A 23,886-nucleotide genomic window follows, 5' to 3' on the forward strand; every position below is an offset into this window, starting at 1 on the left:
ACTGTGGACTATTGAGAACTAAACAAAGCAGTGCCTCCTTTGCATGCAGCCATGCCTTCGGTTCACAACTTGATGGATCAGCTGATGACTAAGCTGGGAACTTATCATTATGTATCGGACCTTGCAAGAGCTTTTTTTCTCTATTCCAATCTTGGCTGATAGCCAAGATCAGTTTGCCTTCACCTGGGAAGGGAGGCAATGGACCTTTCAAGTATTGCTCCAAGGTTAGCTGCATAGCCCAACCATCTGTCATGGTTTAGTGGCTGGGGACCTAGCTAAGTGGACAAAGCCCAGCATGGTTGCAATGTTGTACTGCATTGATGATGTGTTGTTAACCTCTGATTCTCGTACAGATTTAACTCATACAGCTCCAAAGCTGCTAAGCCATTTGGAACAATGTGAGTGGGCTGTGAACACAGCCAAAGTACAAGGACCTGGGCTGTCATTCAAATTCTTAGGAGTGGTCTGGTTGGGTAAGACAAGAGTCATCCCAGAAGCTATTATAGACAAGATACAGGCATACTCTTGACCCACAACTGTAGCTCAGCTACAGTCATTTTTGGGACTTCTGGGGTATTGGAGAGCTTTTATTACACATATGGCTCAAATGGCATGCCCACTGTGTGCATTAACAAAGAAAGGAGCCCCCTGGGATTGGACTGAGGAAATAGAACAGGCTTACTGGGCTACAAAAAGGGCAATACAGCAAGTACAGGCTTTACAAGTGGTTGATCCCACCAAGCCTTTTGAATTCGACATAAATAACACTCAAGAGGGGTTAGGATGTGGTTTGTGGCAGAGACAAGACCGATTCTGAACACCTGTAGGATTCTGGTCTCAGCTCTGGAAAAGTGCTGAACTACGCTGTTCTCTAATAGAAAAACAGTTAGCAGCTGTGTATTCTGCCTTAATGGCCACTGAAGCTATCACAGGAATTGCCAAAGTCCTAGTAAGAACAACATATCCCATACTAGATTGGCTGCGCACTTGGGCAACCAACCCTAAAACAGGTGTAGCTCAGATGCCCACTCTGTCTAAATAGGGAGCATATATAGAACAAAGAAGCACTTTGTGAACGAGTCCTCTGTCCAAAGAGTTGCAAGCTGTGCTAGGCCCGGTAGAGGGTGTGGAGGAAACTTTGACACAACCCTTACCCATGGAGGTGGAGGCTACATCTTTCCATGAGGGACAGGAACCTATCACAGAACAAGCTTAGTATACAGATGGCTCTAGCATGGGACCCTCAGCATCATGGACAGCTGTTGCTTACCAGATACTATGTGGTATGAAAACAGCACAGGGCAAAGCAGTCAATGGGCAGAATTAAGAGCTGTTTGGATGGTAATAAAAATGAGCCTGGGCCATTAACCATCTGTACTGACAGTGGGGCTGTATATAAAGGTTTAATCCTTTAGATTTCTACTTGGAAATATCAACGGTGGATGGTAGGCCACCAACCCCTAGGGGACAAGCCATGTGACAAGAATTACGGGAATTGGGACATGGGAAAGAAGTAACTCTTTTCTATGTTACAGGACACTTCCCCTTATACAGTCCAGGAAATGATGAAGCTGATGCCTTGGCTAAGGTAAGATGGCTGGAGAAAGCCCCAGCTACTGATGTAGCCCAGTGGTAACATCGATGAATGCAGCATGTTGGCAGCAAGACCATGTGGATGGTGGCTCAAAGATGAGCTTTGCCTACAAAATGGGAAGATGTAGTGAATGCCTGTTGTGCCTGTCCAGCATGTGCTCAAGAGAGTCCATACCCCTGTCAGGTTCCCCCTACAGATGGGCAAATAACTTGAGGAAGGGTGCCCCTGACTCAATGGCAAGTGGACTTTGTAGGACCACTGCCAAGGTCAGAGAATTTCATGTATATCTTCACTGCTGTTGATACAGCTACTGGTCTTCTACTTGTATGGCCTTGTAAGGCCCCAGACTGGGTAAACACTGTGAAGGCACTGAATAGCCTTATGGCCATGTATGGCTGGCCTATAGTCATAGAGAGTGACAGTGGAACACACTTTACTGGACATGAGGTTCAGAAGTGGGCTTCCCAGTTGTCTATTCAGTGGAAGTTACATGTGCCATATCATCCCCAGGCAGCGGGGATGATTGAGCAAAACAATGGCCTTTTAAAAAAGGGGCTAAGGCTATCTGCCCAACCCCCATCCCTGAAAGGACACAGTGGTTATGGCTGACAGTCAGGATTCTAAATGAGACCCCAGAAAGGTGGACCCTCTCCAGTGGAAACTCTGTTGCATAGGGCTGCAGCACCTATACAACTGCAAGTCGCTACTAGACATGAACTTTTAAAGCCAGGATATGGCAAGAATAGAAATATTCTCTTACTGGCCCCAACCTGTTTACAACAGGGACAGACAGTACAATGGGAATGGCCTTGTAGAATAGAAGCCCCCATATACGCTGGGTAGGCCTAATAGGGCCTTGGGGAAAAGGATTAGAAAAAGACTTGCAAATTTTACCTTGGGTGACAAGTACCTGTCCTACTCGAGTAAAGGTAACATGGCCTAGAACAGATAAGCACTCTATTCCAAAGGGCACATTTTTATTATAATTATGGCCAATTATGAATTCCTCTATACTGTCACATGTAGAACCTGCAGATCCAACAGTACTAGCAGATAATGTATGGTATCATAAACCAGTTAAGATACCTATTCCTGCAACCATCCTTTCCCAGGATGGCAAACTGGCATGCATCTTACCAGAGGGGCGAGAACTCCCCCTATTAGTACCAGTAACCCTTCTGTCTTTTTGCCCATAGTGTTCTGGCTGCGGGCAGCAGAGTCTGGATACATACATACATTCGTTTGACCAGTGTGTCAGCTTATTGAATATGCTCATTGAATGTACACTGAACTATACACCAATGATGACTACTAACCAGACATGTGCGGCTAGGCTAACAGTTGAAAGAACAAAACGACAGAACAAGCTTTAAGAGCAAGCCTTAAGGCATATTGGACAGATAATAGGTTATATGAATGTAAGGGTCATTTATCCTCGCTAAGGGAATATCGGGGAAGATTCTGAACGCATCATTTGTACAGCGAGGGACCCTGAAGGGATGGATTGTTCAGAAAATGGTCAGGGCCCCTGAGATGTTCAGAATTTTGCTGAGCATTTGCTGTAAATATCCTCAGGTGTTCCTTGTTACTACTTAATATAATTGCGTGTGGGCACCCAGGTGTCCTGGGTTATGGACTTGAGTATAAAGGACTAGCAGCTCTGATCCATAGTGCTTCTCTGAGAGTTCTGACAGCTCCTCCTCGCTCTGAATAAAGCTTATTAATTTTTTACTCATGGCTCCCAGGACCTTTTTCCTATTACCTAGCTCGTAGACCTGCATGTGGAGGGTTTGTGACCCAGTCTGTGTAACAGACTCGAGGGGTCTGTGAGCCCTAGCTTTACACCCGTCCTCCCACCCCAAATTCATATGCTGATAACCCTACCTCCAATAGGTCAGAATCTGAGTGTATTTGAAGATAGACTCTTTAAAGAGGTGTAGGGAAAATATAAGAAAATGGTCAGGGCCCCTCAGATGTTCAGAATCTTGCTGAGCATTTGATGTAAATATGCATGTGAGCCCAGGTGTTCCTTGGTTATTTTCTAATGGAATTGCATATGGGCACCTAGGTGTCCTGGGTTATGACTTAAGTATAAAGGATGAGTGGTTCTGATCCACGGGGGCCCCCTGCCCTTAGGATGCCCCCGGGGAGGTTATAGGGAAGCCACTTCTGCTGCTGGTACTGCAAGCTGTTGCTGCCAGTGTCCCCGGGATGCCCTGAGAAGGCCGCCACCGCTGCTGCCGCTGGATCTGCTGTGAGCTGCTGTCTTTGCTGAGGAATCTGAGAACTGAGCTCACATGGACCCGCATGTGAGGGGTCTGGTGACCCAGCCAGTACAATGGGTTTGAAGGGTCTGGGACATAGCTCTGACAATACAAATGGAAAACTTGGTATAACTAAAATAATGAAACATTTTGGGTTTAGTTATGAGTTATCAATAACCCTTAGCATAACTATTGCTGTAACCCAACAACTGGCATAGTCGTGTAGCAAGACAAGAGATAAGGGTAAAATGAGGTCATTAGCATGGGGCCTAATCCAATATCAACTGGTGTCTTTATAAAAAGAGATTAGGACACAGGGAAGACATAGAGAGAAGACGGCCACCTACAAGCCAAGGAGAGAGGCCTCAGAAGAAACAAAACCTGCCATGCCTTTAATCTATGACATCTAGCCTTCAGAATTGGGAGAAAATAAATCTTTATTTTTTAAGCCACCCAGTCTGTGGTACTTATTGTTATGACAGCACTTGCAAACTAACACAGTGGCCACCTTACAAAATTCGTATTTTCTCTTTTTTCATCTTGGGCTATGCTGTATTGACTATTTCCTCTACTGAACCTGAGTTTCGACTACTGAACCAACAGACAAATGAAATGTTATATTAACAGGAATAATTGACCCTGATTATTCTAAGAACTAGGATTACTCTTACATAACAGGGACAAAGAGAAATATGTCTGAAACTTGGGGAAGACACTGGAGCATTTCTCCAGGCTTCAGTGCTTCTTGAATAGGCAATTGCAGCAGCCAGAGTGTGAAAAGACCAAGCCAATCAAGGGCTCAGAACACTCAGGGTTGACAGTGTGTCTCCCAATCAGGCAAGCAAACCAGCCTGGCTGCAATGCTTGCTAAGAGCAAGGGGAAACTAGAATTGGTGGTGGTGGAGGGTGAAGATGAGTATCATTTACGGCTTTGGATGCAGTTGCAGCAGCTCGTTTCTTCTGTTGTATCCTTTTAGAGATTCTGGCTGGTCATTTCCTCATAACAGGGCTGGGCTGGCTATGTGATTTTTGGGGCCCAATGCAAAATAAAGACAGGGCTCCATGTTCAAAAAGTAGAGAAAATACCATGAAAGATACTTAAATACTGTATGAAGTGGGTCATCAAAAAGTTCATGGAAAGATTCACATCATCTTTTAATTCCATTTTTCCATGATCTTTTGAAACCTCATATAGAACTTCTTGTCCTGCTGGGCCCTCTCTTGAATAGCCAGTTGTCTTTAATTTGCTATTTAGTGTTGTGCTCTTATGGTAAGGGGATAACTGCAGGGTGAGTGCATATCTTCACAGGTGCCCTGGATCCCCTGTTAACTCAGCATGCTTGTGAGTGGCCTACAAGATGTCACCTTTGCCCTTCTGCCAGCTGCAGGACCAACACACTACACAGGGCAGGAGGAGCACAGGGGTTGAGGGGAGTCAATTTCTATTTTCCAAGGGCTCACAACACCAACCCATGATGGAGGAGTGACCCCCAAGGGATTGCAACCTCTGTGTTGGGAAGCATTTAGTATCTGGTATGGGGATAGACAGAAGCTTGTCCCTGACTGGTTGCCTGCCACAATGCTGCCAGCCAAGACTAGGACTACCATTGTCATGCCCCACTCTGAGACACTGTGGGGCATATGACCCAACAATCCTCCCTGTACCTGTGCCCAGGCTGTGGCTGGGGTAGTACACAGGGCTCTCCATTAATGTAACCTGGTCACTGCAGGGGAATGATAGGTTGGCAGCAGTGTCCTACAGGCCAGAGCGGGTAGGGAGCCAGGCACCTGCACAGCAGTGCACAGGGAGCAGGCAGCCTAGGCTCCTCCACACGGAGGTGGTGGGAGGTGGGACTATGCAAGAGCTGAGGCTTCGACTATCCTCTCCCTTCTCCAACTCATGCATTCTTAATTATCCTATCAGATATTACTTACAAAACACAAATTCAAAGATAAAATTTTTAAGAATGTCAAGACAGTAACTGCAGAGTATTACACTCTAAGCGTCCAGCCCCATAGAACACGGACTCTTGAGGACTGCACAGGTCACAGGCCAAGGAGGCTGCCTCTGCCTTGAAGGGTGAACCTCATATAAGGCCTGAGTGGACTAACTGGTACAAGGTGGGACTTCAGAAAACACTTTTGGTGTCCTGAGTCACACTCCTTCCATCTGACTCTGATTTTATCCACAGCTATGGTGGCTAGTTCTGACCTGTGGTAGAAACGCTATACTGTACTACATGCACCTTGATGGTCTGCTGCATATTGCTACCTTCTGTTGTAGGACCATCTCTGAAGCCAAAAGCATGCAAAGCCCATGCACAAGTGTGGCATAAAAGTTTGCGGGCGTTAAAACCCCTGAGGTCAACTCTCAATCCTTGTGGGATGGGAGCTGTTGGGCAAAATGTATAGCCCTCTGGTGCCTCATTTCTGAGAGTCATTCTTAAATCTTCCCAAAGATCCTGATGGAAATAGAATTCTTGGTTTCTACAGCATTATCATTTTGGCTTTTCATTCTTTTCCTTTTCCTCCTTCTTGCTTTCTGGGATCATCTCTCATGCACATAACTTTGCATCAGGCACTGACTTCAGGGAATGAAAATTAAAATGTGGGTGAAGATGAATGAACAGCTAGTGCTACTGCTTATTCTTTTCCCACTATATCATTCAATCATCCCCCAGTGCTTTCATAATAAGTCCCAGTAATCTGATTATGTGAATTGTAAAGTCCTTAACAAAATTCCCAAGACTTTGATGGGACTTCTAGAAGCCGGGGAAATTAAAACATCTCTTACGAGCTGTAGTGTCCTGTTTTCCAAAAAGTGGAAATCTCAACCCACTCCCCCTTTGTAAAAGTATAATTCTCTCTCTCTTTTTTTTTTTTTTTTTGGCAGGTGGCTGGTACAGGGATCTGAATCCTTACACTTGGTTTTATGTATAAGGCTGTGCTCTAATTAACTGAACTAACTGGCCAGCCCAGTTTTCTATTTTGTTCTGGTATTCTGGGCGAGTCACAAAAATTATTCCTTTAATTTCAGATGTATACAGCAAATTAATAAACTTCTATTAGGGATGAAATCTTTGAGGTAATAATGGAATTTTAAACTCCTAAGCTAAGTGTTCTTTTGATAATGTAGATTGATGTCTATGCCTTTTTTAGTCAGAGCTTTATCAATAAAAATTGTGTTGCTTTCCTTGGGAGAAATGTTTCTTTTCCAGATACAGATTGTAACTGCACTGTGCTGCATGCTAATGTTTATTTGTGTGGATATGAATGTTTTCATATTTGAATGGTCACTGGGGTCATAGCTGAGATCCAGGGCCTGCAGATAAGATGTGAAGCTGGGTCTTTGTCTTTGGCTAGAAATATAACCATGAAAAGAATTAGGCTAGGTTTGTTGAAATTCACCCTGGTCCACAGGATAATATCTTTTATATTTCAGTCACTGTAAGTGGCTTCTTAGCCACTCAAGTCAGAACGTTGGGCTCATCTTTCTCTTTTCCGAGCCAAATGTCATCAGTTCATTCATTTGTCCTATTGATGCTATTTTTTTTTTTTTAGTAGTTCCCTCCTCTCTATTCCATCCCACCCCCACCATTATTTCCTTGGCTTAAGCATTTCTTATCTACCTCATTTATTATAACTCTATTCTAATTGGTTTTCTTGACTCTATTCTTGCTCCTTGTAAAATATCCCCCATACATAGTAACAGGTAAGGCTCTCAGTTCTCTAGATCAGTGTTGTCCAATATGTCATCCCTGCAATGATGGATATATTCTATATCTGTGATGCCCAATAGGATAGCTACTAGCCACATCTGACTACTGAGCATGTGAAATGTGGCTAGTGAGACTGAAGAATTGAATTTTTAATTTATTTAATTTTCATTAATTTAAATTTAAAATTAAATAGAAACATGTGACTGAGAGCTACCTTACTGGAAAGTACACACCTATGGATGTGTAGGATGTAAGCTCTCTGAAGAAGTCTTTCCTTAGCCATTAGAGATTGACTATTCTTCTTACTTGCTGATCTTGAGGTAGACAGTAGCTTGAATATCCACGTGACAGGATATTCACCTCAACTGACATGCTGAGAATCAATTTCTTGTCGTCCATATTACAGATGAGCAGACTGAGGCACAGAGGTGTAAACTAACTTGCCCAAAGTCACAGAGCTAGTAAGTGGCAGAACCATCACTTGAATCATATCTATAGAACTCCAGAGCCCATGATCTAGATTTTGAGTATCTAACAAATAATAGATGCTTAAATGAATGGGAAAATGAATAAATTAGTGTTGGAAAGGGAATCTATATTAACCATTAAATCTGGTCTGGTCACTGAAAATATCAATACTTACCTAATAATAGGTAAAAGTCTTGCTAATGACAGCCACTGAAGTAATATGGACATATTATGCCACCTAAGGATAACTCTGAAACCATATAAATTTGAGACCATTAGATTTTGACACTCATATAATGGAGTATTTAAGTGACTTCTTACTATTTTTTAAAGTTTTCTTCTATGGTAATATCATTATTTTAGCAATATAATAGAATTTGTTTAATGTTTAATACAATTTTCTATTTAATTCATAAAGAAAAAGAAATCAAATTATGTTATCTCTAGATCCCACTACATTATGACTATCAATATCTTTTTCTATCAGTAACTATTACTATCAAAGTCTTTTATCTACTTAACAAGAGCCACAATGATGTTAATCTCTTAGATGTAATATCTCAGGATGACTTTCTAGGACTTAGATTAAACTTTGAAAAAATAAGTTGAAATAGTAGGAGAATCCTATTACAAATTGTTTCCCTCCAGGTACTGGCTAAAGGATATCCAAAAACTACATTAAGCCAATGATTTTTAATATTTTATTGTCAGGAAGCCCTTTGAGAATTTAACGAAGGCTATGAGTCCTTTCCTTCCAAAATATACATTAACATTTTTGGAAGTTTTTCAGTGTTCCCCAGGTCCTGATGGCTATCACCCATGGATGTTAAATAATGTTAGATAAGACCAATAATACCTGCTTTATGACTTTTGGTTCTGGGTCATTTCTCCAGAAATATCCATGTAAAATTGCCATATATATTGCCTTTATTTCCTTTATTCTCTGCTTTTCTGAGTACTACATATATATGTACTTCTATTTTTTATGCCTCTCCCATTTTTTCACATTGCACATATCTTTAGTTTAAAGTCTAACAAAATGTATATGTATGCATACATACTCACATTTATATGTGTGTATACATATATGAGGGTATTTCAAAAAGTTCATTGAAAGATTCATATTTTTTTTCCACAAATTTTTTGAAGTACACTCATATGTTATCTATACATACCCAAAATGCTTTCTTTACTTTTAGTCTTGTTTCTAGGTCCCAGTCTTTTATCTCAGTCCCTCAGGGTTGATACATTGATTTGTACTGAGACACTTATTGTATCAATAGCTGTTTGTAAACACATTTCTTTTCTCCCAGACAAGCTTCAGTGTTCCTTTCCTCCTTTCCCTAAGTCTACTGGCTTAAGATATTTGCATATGTTTTTACTTTCATATTAAATGACACATTCACCAGAGTAATAGGATAATAGGTCCAAGATCATAGTTCAATTATTTTTTTAAATATTTTATTCAGTAAGATTTTCAAGACCATATTCTAAATGCCAGAAGTTAATGAAATACAATACATGTTCCACAGAGGGTAAATTTGAGTAATTCGTTTTTATACTTTTTAGGGACCACCCAACTCCATCCAGATTAATCATAATGGTGCTATTGCACTGGTTGCCAAGAAAAATCAGGCACGAGTATGGATGGACCACTATGCAAACATGAGGGTACTTCAAAAAGTTCATAGAAAAATGGAATTAAAAGATTATATGAATCCTTCTGTGACTTTCTGTAGCCCCTCATATATGCACTGATACAGATACAACTCAGAGTGGATTTCTTTTGATCAGTGTTTTCCCAAAGTAACACTAATTGAGAAAATGTAAGATTATTACAGTTAACTTGAGAAGTGTTCATATGGATGATACTCCACTCTTAGAATGACCTTGTAGTAGTGATTAGTTATTGCTATTTGCTAAAAGGGTCTTGTTATCAAATATTCGGGGAATCATTGCAATAATCTTAGTTCAGCCTTTGCATTTCTAGGATGTTTTATGAAGCTCTAAGAGAGAATGAAACATGCAGGGTTTACAGAACCAATTTGATTTTGACCTTGGGACTACTTTTCTTAAAGAGCAAGCAGCATTTATTTTTTGGAAATTTTCTTCAATAAAGAGCAAGATACATTTAGTTTCTGAAGACTTTCTTTAATATTATGGAAAATCAGGGTCATGTACTTTGCTACGCCACGAAGCGGAAGCTCATGATTAAATATGGGGGATATTCAGCAAATTCTGAGTTTCACAACAAAATGAGAAAATAATTCCTCACCTCTTCCTTAGCATTAGCCAAGCAAAGGACTGAGAAATCTGAAACTAACTTGTCCTGAAAAAACTTATGCTTCACATTTCTAACATATTTTTTTGATATTAATATTCATTATAATTGAATTTCATACATTTGTAGAGGATAGAAGGATGATTGAAACCCAGTTATTTCTTGTTTGGTCTGGCCTTGAAAGCTGATATGGTTAGTGCTGTACTACTCTACACAGAATGTAACAAATCATTTTCTTTGACCCTTTTTTTTTTTTTTTTTTTTTTTTTTTTTTTTTTTCGTGACCGGCACTCAGCCAGTGAGTGCACCGGTCAGTCCTATATAGGATCCGAACCCGCGGCGGGAGTGCCGCCGCGCTCCCAGCGCAGCACTCTACCAAGTGCGCCACGGGCTCGGCCCTTGACCCTTTTATTAGAGTGGAAACACTTCAAGTCTTATCTTTAAAATGACTCTGACTAAAATTTTATTTATTTATTTTTAATTTTAAGTATACTCCGAGGTAATTTATTTGCATGAGCCATATAAATAGTATTTAAATATATGTTTAAAAAAGGGGGGCGAAAGTAAAAAATTAAAAGCACAATTTTCTGACTGTTTTTTAAATGTATCTATAAATTATAAAATATATTTCTAGACAGATATTCAGAGTTTAGGTGGCTTGAGTTTTTATTTTAATTTTATGACTTATAAAAGGGTCACAGAAATTTATGAATAATAATACATTAGATGCCTGTTGTCTTACAGTCACTGTGCCATGTGCCAGGTGTTAAATAAAGAAAACAAAAACTCTTTCTGTCCCCAAGGATCTTACAGCCTAATAGAAGACCTATATTGCAAAATAATATTGTTTTGTTAAGGTTTATAAAGAAAACATATATATCTGATGTAAAAAAAATAAAAAAATAAGAGAAAGATAAACCTAAAGTGTCTTAGAGGTCAAAGAAAAATCCTCCTCAGTTCCGTCTCTCTCTCCCAACCCATTCTCCACTTTTCTCCACTGCGCTCTCTTCCCAGTGAGGCTGACCTCTGTAACGGCACGAATGAGCTCCCGTGGACTTTGTCTTCAGGTTGGCTTTGGCCAATGAATTACACCAGTAGCAACTTAGAAGGCAAGAAGCGTGCAACAGTGAGATCTTTAAGGTTGCAGCTGTTTTGAAATTGTGCTTTCTATAATTTGACCCTCCATGTGTTCTATAACAACTCCTATTCCCTTACCAAGAGTAATGGCTTTCCCCTAACCCTAGGTCCTTTCACTATTACTGATTTCCTAAATCTACCTATGCTTTTGTAAATTGTCCCTTTATCAAACTTGCCTCAAATAACCTAACTGGAGTATGCTATTCTGTTTACTGCCAGTACTGTGAATGATATACCCAAAAAGTAAGCTAGTATTTGAGATATGAAAGATGAGTGAAGGAAACGTTTGAAGGGAAAATATTTTAGACACTGAAACAGTATGTACAAAGGCCTAGAGGCCAGGTCCAGATTGTCAAGTTAGAGGTTGCTAGAGAATAGTTACAATGTCTTGGCTGGAAAGGTATTCATAGCCCTCGAGAGAATTGCAGTTATATTTATCTGGTTTGGAGTCCAAGGATTTTAAACATGAGAATGGCAAAATTAGGTATATAAAATGAATATTGAAGGGGCCACTAATTAATAGAGGGGGAACTACTGTTAGACTCTCACTATATTTCAGATAAGAGGTGATATTGGATTTGAATAATGGGTCTGCTGGGACAACATGTAAAATTTACCGTTGTGATTAAAAAATTTGATCAGTTGAAGGTGGGCAGCGAAGGTGAGTCAAACCTGATACTTAGATCCTAGGGAAAGAGAAGCATGATTGATTTTTTAGGGTGTGGTAGAGAGAGAGATTATGAATTCATTTTCGGGTATGTTAAGTCTGAAATGTGTATGATACCAAAATGGTTATGTCAAGAGTAAAATTACATAACACATATGAAACCCAAAGGAGAGCTCTATGCTTGATGTAAAATTTTCAGTCAATACTTGGTCATTTAAATTGTAAGTCTGGGAGTATCTGAAGAATAAAATGGACGGAGCTGAAGACCAAATGTCTATGTGGAAGAGAGTCAAGAAAATCCTCCAGCAGACAGAGCAAAAGATTTAGAGATAGTTAAAGATACGGAGGCTATATTTAGAAGATCCAACATCTAGATATTAGGAGTTTCAAATTGAAAGAACAGAGCAATGAAGGAAGATAATGAAAACAAACATAGAAACAAACAAACAAATAGAAGGGAATTTTCCTGAGCTGAGGGCTTGTCTTTAGATTGAAAGTCCAAGTAAGCAGCAGAAAAAAACAACATAAACTGGAGGGGGGTTGGGGGGGGGAAGATGCAACCTGGGGGGGGGAAGATGCAACCTGGTGAGATATCTAAAAACTAAAGCAGGTCACTGAGATAGAAAGGAAAATTAGTGTCGGGGTACAATAGATACCCAAAACAATCGATGCCCTCAAAGTTCTGGGAGAAAAAAAATTTGAACTTAGAATTCTATAGCCAGGAAAGCCATTGGTCAAATGTGAGGACATGAATATGCAATTCTGAGCAAGCAAGAACTCAAAAATTTACCTCCAATGTAGTTTTCAAATTCAAATATGAAACACTAAATTATTGAATAATTTTGAGTAAAGTAGCAGTATAAAACAACCATGATTTTTGGAAAAACAGTCAAATCTCTTACTTGTAAGATAACTGAAGAAAGAGGCAGAGCTAGACTGACCTTGGAACACTTGCAAAATCTCTTCAAATTAGCATGTATTACTAACTCAAATTGTTTATTCATGATGAGTATATTTCATTTCATGAAAGTAACTTGCCCCATATGTAAAATATTTAAATTGAAAAAGTCCTTTCTTCTTCAATTCTTTTAGAGAATTATCTTTAACTTGGGATTTGGTCTTAAATTTTATCATAATAATGCTAATAAATAGAGAATTTTTTATTTTTGTTTAGAATCCAATATGAAAAAATTGTGTATGATTCTTAACTAATTTTTACTTTCTAGAAACTTAGCATCACTTAGAAACTTTAAGTTGAAACCAGTCATCACATCTTAATATTTTTCATAAACAACTTTTTTAAAAACTAGAGGGATGATTTAAGAGCAAATAACTTGCTGTCAAAAAAACCCCGCTTATCTATATTTTAGCATTTCTGCCACCTTTATCCACTTTATTTTTTCAAAACTGCTGAATTGAAGTTCAATTACATTTAATACTTTACATACAACTCTGCCTGATTTGAATGGCTACTGTGGATTTTCATCCAGATCAACTTATTTGTTTTACTTTGGGTTTGATAACAACTTGATTATGAGTCATCTGTATACTTCAACTTTCCTTAAGTGAAGTTCAGGTATTATAACTGGAAATAGCTGATAAATATTTATTGCAATTTCCTGAGCCTATAATTGTGAAAACCATGACGTACACTAGAAAAATACCCTGAGTTAGATTGTGCTCAGTGGTAGAATCACAAATAAGAAAAACTATTTCTGATAACCACAATTTGGCTCATACCAAAAACTAAACATGTTAGAGGTGTGATCACTCATTCCCACCTAAGGGTTACACTTCACTTGGTGAAAATGTGCAATTCATTTTTAGAAATTAGAAGGCTGGCATAAATGATTCTGTTATCTCAACAGCATGTTCAACATTGTGGGATCAGAGTAGCGTTGCGGAAAGTTCATGGGTTTCGCCTCAAATGTGAGTTTCATCGTGCCTTTAAGAAGCAGTCAGGACCTAGGCAATTTCTTAACTGCTTTGAGCTATTGTTTCCTCAGCAGTAAAAAGGAGACAGTAATACGTATATCTCAAAAGTAAGAGTAAAAAATTCTAATACAGAAGGGTGTATTTTCATTAAACGTTAACATTTTTTCACTGCCACTGCTTCCTTTATACCTGGTCAAGAGTAACAACAGGATTGAGAAAAAATTTCCTTTTTCATAGAATCTTTACTTCTGCTGCAAAGCAGGGGCAAGAACAGTCTATGTGGTGACAAAGAACTCAGTTATTTACATGAGAATATACACTGAAATATTAAATAATATCCCTTGTAATAGTGATTTTATGCATAAGCAGAGGAGTTATGGATTATTTCCATAGGCAGGATAATGTCACTTTTTTATGACGTAAATTTAAAAAGTACAAATATGATTCATTTTCTTGAATGCAGCAGACTGTTTGCTATGCTCTTTATAAAAAGAGACCAGTATGATATAATACTTAACAGAAAAGAAAGAGGGTGTGTACTTAATGACACCCCTTCCTGTGATAATAAAAGTCCTCCACTCTATGCATGGTGATGAGAAGGTCTTATCCTGGTGCTGGGCAGTAGACAGTCTCCTTCTGAAGGTAGTGCGCACAGTTTTCTTTCTTTGTTTTTCCCCAAATGATGTTGTATTACACCGTCACAAAACAACTCCTAATTAGGTTTGGACACAGGGATATTCATGTCCTACAATCCTGCTGTCAATCTCTACCTGCAAAAATTATTTGAATACAAAGACTCAGGAATATTCTTTGAGGAAAACTAACACTGATCCATCACCTTTTAAGTATTTAGCATAGGAAACTCAAACATTTTATCAGAACTAACTGAAATCATTATACAAAGTCTTGGAGGAGGGTCAAGCATGACAATCGGATTTAACTGTATTCAAAGGGTTTTTTATTTTTTGAAAAAATATAAAATTTCATATCTTACACTACAAAACATGTACACAAACCAAATGCATATAGAACTTCAAATGGGAAAAAATACAGAAATGCTAACCCTTTTTGAGTTAACTGTGGCAGGGACTTGAGATATTCCGATCAGTATTATAGAATAAGATAGCTATACAGATGCTTCTGACCTGCCTGAAACTAAGAGATTTTGATAAACATATTAACAAATGACTTGAGTCTAAGTATTATTCTCAGACTATTATAACTGTAATTTACACACTTTTTAATAATTAACTGTAAAACTACAGTAGTCTAAAGATTCACAAAAATGTTGACCACTGAAACTTCTACTGTTAATACAGTCCCCAGCCCAAGTAAACATGACATATTTTGCCATCTTCAATTTTTTTTCCATTAACATTTATGAGAAACAGACAACATATGATTCTGATTATTATAAACAGACTATTTTTTTAGAAAAGAACTGGTGTCTTCCCCTAAGCAAAAATTACGTGGTCATTCTGAACAAGAGCATTCAATCATTTATGTATGAAAAGACCTTTTCATAAACGAATAAGAAATTAAAAGAAAGTTCTTATCTATTTCTCTTTTGATACATTACTATAAAATTAACAGCATAATACAGAAAAAAATATTTCATGTAACCAGCTGTGCTACAGATTTGAAAAAACGATGACTTATTCTAGTTATTAATTTCAAATCAATCAATTAATTGATTCTATTTATTCACCATCAACAATTGCATCATCATCATATTGTACCTACTTTTTATTTACTTTGAGGTTAAACATCTGGCAGAACATAAGCAAAGACAGTTCACTATCATACTTAACTTTCTTTTTTCTTATTTTTAGAAATAACAAAATAAAAAAGGATCTTATTCTACTATGCAACATCATACATCTAGTAAATATCTAACACCTGACTCAAATACTGTTTGCTATCCAATGTACCATTACAGCCAAAAACATTTTCCAAGGTATCTCTGCTTGTGCTTCCAAGAATCCACTTTAAATGGGAGAAAGAATGATGATTTTTTTTTTAACTTTCTCAAGGAGGTTAATTAGCAAACATAGAAACACATAAGTGCTCAACTAATAGTAATATTCCATTTCAAACTTCACATGTGAAATTGTCTTCATCATTGCACACTGGTTAAAAAGGTTTTACAAACTGAATTAAGGATGTTCTGGATTGTTCAAGCAACTCTGCAACTAATAATGCTGGCCACACTTAAGTTTAGATAAAATATCGGAATATACTTTTACGGTAATCCTATAGCCTTAGAACACTGACTTGGTGGTTAAAACAAAAGAAATAAAAGACTATGCACGTGAAAGTTTTAAAAAATGGAAAAATCAAAATTTTTCCATTTTTACATAAAATTAATACATTTCAAAAAGAGCAACTGAATATATGTCATAGTACATGTGAGAAAATGGCAAGATTAGAAACAAGCTATGATTGATATGAATTAGAATCAAGCTATGAGTGATTTTAACAGGTAAGTTAAAAATTATTCCCTGCTTGAACCTATGTTTCAAAGTTGAACACTGAGAAAGACTCATGTCCTGAAGATACTGCTTACTTACAGTTACAATAACATCACATATTGACAGATCTATTACATGTGCTAAAATTATTGATTCTATGCTTTATTTTTGGTAGTCTGGTAGGTGACAAAATGAACCACTAGGATAAGAAATCACACAATCAAGATTTGTCAAACCTTGCCCTGGGTTAACAGCCTCACTGCATTTCACAGAGCTGCACTCTCTGTTTGTTCCATTTCTCACATTTATAAATGAGATTGGCACTTTCCAATTGGTGACATATCCAGTGGTGAACAGACATTTAAGAGGAAAGGACATTCTTTCCTCTTTGGGGGTGGAGTACATCTTATTTGGAAGTCTCTTTATTCCTTCTAAAATTATAATGACATTTCTTAGAAATTCTCAACCAAATTGAGATATGGATGAAAGATATATGGCTTTTTAACTTTTATTTTGATTCACTTTCCAAAATGAACACCAAGAGTGCAAAGAAGGCAAATAAATTTGATCTGAATTATTTCATATTCTTCTTTTGTGATAAAGAAAATATATATTGTAACTTCAAATTCTAGTCACTTAGATATGCTCCCCCTCCCAATTACCTTTGAACATACAAAGTTGGAAAACAATTCAGAAAATATTTTTGTTCTGCCTAAGCAACTATAGCTAGTCCACCAGCTCTGAAATATGTGGTAGTCTTCCTTTTAAATCAGTAAGTCTATTCTGATTTTGAAGTTTCTCAATTGTTACTTTATCACTTAGATTGGGATACTTTTACAAAACTCAGTAAAGTGCAACAAAATCTCCAATTATTTTGTACAGAAGAAATTAGTTTTGTTAATTTTCTGTTTATTGAAATGAACAAATGCATCTTTAATAATGATGATGCCTATTTTCTTGTGATTTTATCAAGAGAATATTAAATCCACTTCTCTCAACTGTCCCTAAAAATTTCACCAAACTAATAACAGTATACTCTAAGCATAGTGTGTGTGGACTCTTATTTGGACAGAACTCAATACATCATTTACAAATTTTTTAGACATTTTTTCTTTTCTTTTTTTGTTGTTGTTCTTATTTTGATTTTTCCGTGTTCTTCAGCAAAGAGTTTACTTTACTGCTTACATAAAATGTGGGCAGGATAGGAAGAAGTTATGTCAAAAAAAGTTTATTCTTGTATGTGTTAATATTCAAGTAGAATGGTGCTTTCAAAAGATAGAGTATTATTAGTACAACACAGATATATTTCCTGTGGATTTCACTGATCCAGGCTACTCTGATATATGATTTCTATTAATAATCATGAGTAGGCTATGTCTTATTTAAATGCTCTACTCCTTGAATAATCACATGCCATTCCATGATTTTTATAAAATATAATACAAAGATGTTGGTTATCTCACTCAGGAGCTCAGTTTTGAACAATTTCTCATAAATTTTATAATTTGTACCACAGATAGTCTTCACCAGGTGTAGTATATAGAACATATATAGGACATTTCTTATATTCCTTAATAAGTCCAATTAAATAATACTTTGGATTGATTAACCAAAATAAATGTAATGTCATGTAACTAAATGCAAAATTAAATTACCAAATGAATACACAGGAAATCAACAAATAAAACTTAAGTCTTGAAATACAGAAAATTCTTAAGAAAAAATGTGTGTGTATATGTCATCATTCCATTGCTTGCTGCCTTAGTATCAAAATTTCTAGAGCTGAGCCACAATGGAAATGGTTACAAAGGATTAATGCTTAAGGGTGACGCTTAGTGCTATGTGCCTGGATTTAACAACATTAACAGAAACCTGCACAGTTAAATCCTTCTACATCCCGCTGAAAATGTGCCCTTTAGTGTCAACTTTGCTTGACAAGATATTTTCTGGGACTCAGAAAGGTGAAATTTCTTACAGGGGTGCAAGATTAATGGCTAGAAGAACTGCATTGTCACAGATATCACAAAGTGTTTTTTAAAAGCCAAAGGGGATTTAATCTTACAGACATTTCTTGTTAGTGAATAAAGAGATTAGTAGCCTTTGGACATATGAGAGGAAAAGAGACACAAGCTTATATTAAATTTTGTTTTACTGCTTTCCTATTTCTCCTATTCATATTACACTATGGAACACTTGTTCCTATAGTTGCTAAAATTAAAACATTATTTAAAAATGCAAGCAGAATGGTAAAGCACACATGTGTAAGCACACACACAATTCCAACTTAAATCAGTTCCTGGGTACATTGCAAATTATACAGTATATACACATTTATTACCTAATTGCCTCTAGAAGAGCAACTAAATTTTATAACACAGAAAAATAAATATACACCCTGTTTTGTACTTTTCCTTAATCAAGCAAATGTTTATACACTAGTTTCTATAACTTAACGCTGTGTAACAGCATTTTAAAATTACAAAAGAAGATATCTATTAAGAAATTATCTAATCATATTGCTCTTCAATACACTTACATAGACGATTAAAACTTGAAGTAAACCTCAGTAAACTGCAGCTTTTGTTAGCCCATAAATGGCTGTAAAACTTTTCTGTTCAAGTAGATCCCTGGAAGTTTTAAAAGGGGCTGCCTCAATTCAGTCTATAAAGGTGCTATCTACTTACATGTTCCACATACAAAATTTCGCACAAGTAGTGGGAAGGATTTTGTTGTTGCAACATAAGATAATGTTTAACCTCATGTTCTTATTCTAGGCAGGTTATATTTGCTTCATGAAAAATGAAGACACTAAGAGGAAGATAAGGAAATTTTAGTAAAACACTGATTACAAATTCTGTGGCTGAGACAAATGTCCTCCTAAGGTTTAGATATCACTGTTTTCCCTTTTTCCCCTTTTTTGTTAAAATAAATCTCAGGGCTGTTTACAAAGTGCAGAAATCATTCACTTGAAGAAGTGATATTAAAATGAAGTTACAATGGCACCATCCCGTTTACCAGCTGCACCTTCATTTCTTGAAGGCTGTTCATGATCTTCTTCTGGTGACCGACAAGAGTCACTCCAAGCCGTCTCAAATCCCTGCATGAAGAAAGCACACATTGGATGTATGTATTGATTCAATCAGTAGCACACCTCAATATTTCACGCTGGCAAAGGGGCAAATGTTTTACAGAAACTAGTTAGATTACAATCCCAATTTAGACATACACAATCCAATTTCCAAAGGTAGGTTCTAAAACTGTACCTCGAAAATCTGTAGTCAAGGAAATATTGATATCAAGGAGTGATATGATACATATTTGCCCCTGTTTGTGGACATCATTATTTTAGTGGCACAGAGTGGTGGAAAAACAAATTTGCACATTTTACCAATGAATATTTAACTTACAGAGTACAATTTCATTGAACAGTTTTGGAAATGTGGACCTACAATACGCGTAACCACTTAAGTTTTTGCTAAAAGAAGTAAGCATAAAATATACTTTAAAAATTTTATAGCTAAGCAGTTGAAGACCAAACTCTTCAAATGACTCATTCTATACAATCACTTTATATCTTTAGAGGATAATCATCACTACATTGTTCTTAAAACAATATTTTCTGTTATTTTTTACTTTAGCCTAAAGTACCAGAGCTTTCTTCCTTTACCAAATGACCTCTAGGCTCTACTGACATTTAGAGCATTCTGAAGATTACATGCTATCAGAAAGTCTTTTCAAACAAGATATTTTTTTGTGCACTCTTAAAAAAAAAAAAGCTTATTATTCAAAAGAAACTTACAAGTGTTTATATTTCTAAACTCATTAATGCATTATGAAGCACAAGAAAAGTGCCTATGATTTTTAAATGTTATTTCATAGAATATTTAGGAATGCTATTCCCCTATAGTATGTATTTGGTAAATATAATGATTCAGGTATGTTTGGCAAATGGTATGCATTAATTATAGAAAAAAATGAGTATTAACAATTCATAATCCTAACTGACAGAGATGTTAACCATGTTCATTTCTTTACATACTTACTTTGTTCAACACATTATGATAAATGTGGAATGATTTTGCATTAAGTAAGTGTATTAATTTTAGATTTTCTTAGAATTCAATAGAATTGGATACAAAGACATTAGGATAATTATAGGTAAAATTAAATAGTTTCAGATAACTCAAAGAAGTCTCAATTTTCAGAAAATAAAAATTAAATAAAACAATGCTTAGGCTCTATGTGTATTAGTATTAAAAATAATTGCTTACTTAAATAAGATCTTAAGTTTCTTTTTCTCTTTATAGCCTCTTGATTTCTTATGAGAGTCTTTGGAAATGATAAGTAGCATTTAAAAAAAAGCACTATTGATATTTATGATGGAAACACGTTTCTTTCTTAGAATGTGAATATTAAACATTAAACTTAGAAATTATTATAACTATGAGATACCAGGACACAACATAAAAATAATAAAAGTGGTAGACATGATGTGGAAGACAGTCATCAGCCAAACTTAAAAAGCAGTAAAAATTCTCTTTAAAACGAAGCCACTATTGTTAGTAATGAAGTAGACTATAAAATAGCTAATTACAGACTGAACTAGAGAGACTTGAGAGTAATCTTGTCTCTTTTCAACTAAATCAGGATTTCTCAGTCGTGTCCCAGTTGACATGGGCTGGATAATTCTTTGTCATTGACAGGGATATCCTGCACATTGTAGGATACTTAGCAGCGTCTTTGGTCTCTACCCGCTAAATGCCAGAAACACCGCACCACCTCTGGCCTTTCATTAAGACAAGGCAAAATGTCTTCAGACACTGCCAAATGTCCTCTGACTGGCAAAATTCCCCTCATCGAGAGCCATTAGTCTAAATACGAAAATAATAGGTGATCTCCATACTATATGCTAGGAAAATATATAACCCTATGACATAGATATTTTAAATTTCCTTTTATGAATGAGGAGACAAAGCCTTAGAAAATTTAAATCACTTGGCTAGATAACACAGCCAGGAGGTAACAGAATTAGTGCTAAAACCAGGTACCTGACAAGAAAGACCATATTCTTAATTTCCCATTACTCTGAGATATGATTTTGAGCAAAATACTCCAAACTACATGCAACAATTAATTGATCTGTAAAATGAAAACTCTATAAACATATCATAAAATATGCAAAATTCTAAAGGAAAGAAGATATCTAATGAAGGGAACCAAACACATGCTTCTTTGAATGAGGCTATGGTAACCAAATCTATACTTCATGGCAGTTTCTCTTAAGGGTTTATCGATATTTTCATGTTTCCACATACAATTTAAATCATGAAGAATTGAGTAGATGTGGGTATTTATGGGTGTTCAATAGCAAACTGTGGACTAAAAAAAGGAGGAAAAGAACTAAAATTTTTAAAGTCTTAACTTGAAAATAATCTCTACTAGAGAATTTAATTAGGACTAGAAATAAAGTTTTAAAAGATATGTTTTATCATATGCTTTATAAATCCATGGGTGATACTGATGAATCCAGGTTGGGTACCACTGATGTAACATGAGGGTACTTCAAGAAGTTCATGAAAACTGTATTAAAAGAAAATACAAATATTTCTATTTTCCAAGAACTTTTTGAATTACCTTCATATGTGTACTGAAATTACACAATTCATAATTGCTATGCTAATTATTAGAAACAAGCTTTTGAGAATAACCATTAAAGTTTATTCTGAATGGCCTGAAAAAAGAATTATAGGCTTTCCCACTTAAATAGCACGGACATTTCATATACAATAACAACTTTAATTTGAAGTATGTGTATGTGTATATGTGTGTGTGTTCCATATTCCAACTCTTGGTTGTTTTGCATAAATATCAAGTCACAAATTTGACATTTTTATTTTTGCTGCCTTAACTTGTTACATTAGATGTAATTATAATTTCATTATCTAGAAATGAGTTTACCATAAGAAAGACTCTAGCTCAGTGCTTTGGGAATTTAAAATTTTCTTATCTTTATTATGCTAAAGAGTGAATGTTTTGAGAAATTGCATTTGATCAATAAATGTGGCAATAGAGTTTGTATTTATGAGGAAATAAAATTTGTTCTTCTTAACATTTCATACATATATATTTTTAAAGTTGTTTTTATTTTAATTTTCCCAGTGAACAAAGCATAAAATTTTATTTCAAGATAAATGTATTACCTGACTATCCCTTAGGATGCATATGAAGTTCAGAACATTGAAATTCTCTCTCTCCCTCTTTTCTTTCCCTTCTCTCCCTCCTTTCTATCTCCCCCACCCCATCTCTCCTTGGGAGAAACAGAATTACAAAAACATTGCACTGCATTTTACACACTGCCATCAATGATGTGTGTCTTCAAGGCAATGTTGTTTTTCTTTAAATTTGACCTGTCATTTCAAAAACTGTCAAGTTAATGTACAGAGATTTAAACAATAGCATGATTATAATATATGCAATGTATATATACCTTTATAAATTTGACTTTTGGTGAAAATGTGGGGGAGAAATAAGATTATGCAAGTAAAAATTGTTCTCAACAGCAAAGCAGTTTCTTTTAAAAGCCCTTTTTAATATTTTTAATGATACTACATATGAGAATTAAGATAGTATTAGAAAAATGTCTATATAATGGTTAAATAACTTTTTTCCAAATTGGTAAGTGCATTGAAGTATTTTCTTTTAAGGAGTTTTGCCTCATGTGTTTTGCTATTTCTAACAATTCCCACTTTACTACCTAAAGCATATATTAAATGGTCAAACTAGCAGTAATAATAAGAGAAATTTGATAAAATAAAGTACTTTATATTTATTGATGAAGTTGCTGTCCTATTTACAATGATTTTTTTAGAAAAAGTTGAAAATGGTGCAAGATACACTATTTCATTTCATTTTTCTATGTAAGAAATTTTATAGCTAGGCAAAGTTTTAAGTGTGTCCCCTTTATAAATATTATACCAATTTTATCATCACCATATATAATCTTAAGTAATACGCAAGGCCAATTCTAATTATGATAAACTATATTTCAGCATAGGCTTGTGAATATAAACATGATGAAAAATGTGTTGTTACATAAAATATAGTTTGGATTTTTCTTGACAAAATAATTAGTTTTAGAAAAGCTCCAAATATAATGAATTGCCATTGTTGGGAATACATTTCAGTACTTTTTCAAACAATATTCCATAATATAAAGCAATGAAAAAACATTGATATTATCATGCCAAAATAGCAGAATGAAATATAGAGAATAACAATAGGTATCTAGTTGATGTTGCACCCAACTCTTGATTATTCAGGATTAAATTCATCCATTTGTGGATGATGATT

At 36.0% G+C, this 23,886-nt stretch overlaps 1 protein-coding gene across 4 annotated transcripts in view; it reads right to left on the minus strand.

The window, feature by feature from the left end:
• Positions 1–19,527: 19,527 nt before the first annotated feature.
• The window catches only part of EPHA5 (EPH receptor A5), a 350,421-nt gene continuing 346,062 nt past the window's right edge, over positions 19,528–23,886 (minus strand). For all 4 annotated transcript variants that reach the window (XM_063108762.1, XM_063108760.1, XM_063108761.1 and 1 more), the window contains one exon: positions 19,528–19,633. In XM_063108762.1, coding sequence (XP_062964832.1) covers positions 19,528–19,633 — 106 coding nt within the window. The remainder of the gene's footprint in view (positions 19,634–23,886) is intronic.

This window comes from Cynocephalus volans, chromosome 9, assembly GCF_027409185.1.
Source record: "Cynocephalus volans isolate mCynVol1 chromosome 9, mCynVol1.pri, whole genome shotgun sequence".
NCBI lineage: Eukaryota > Metazoa > Chordata > Mammalia > Dermoptera > Cynocephalidae > Cynocephalus > Cynocephalus volans.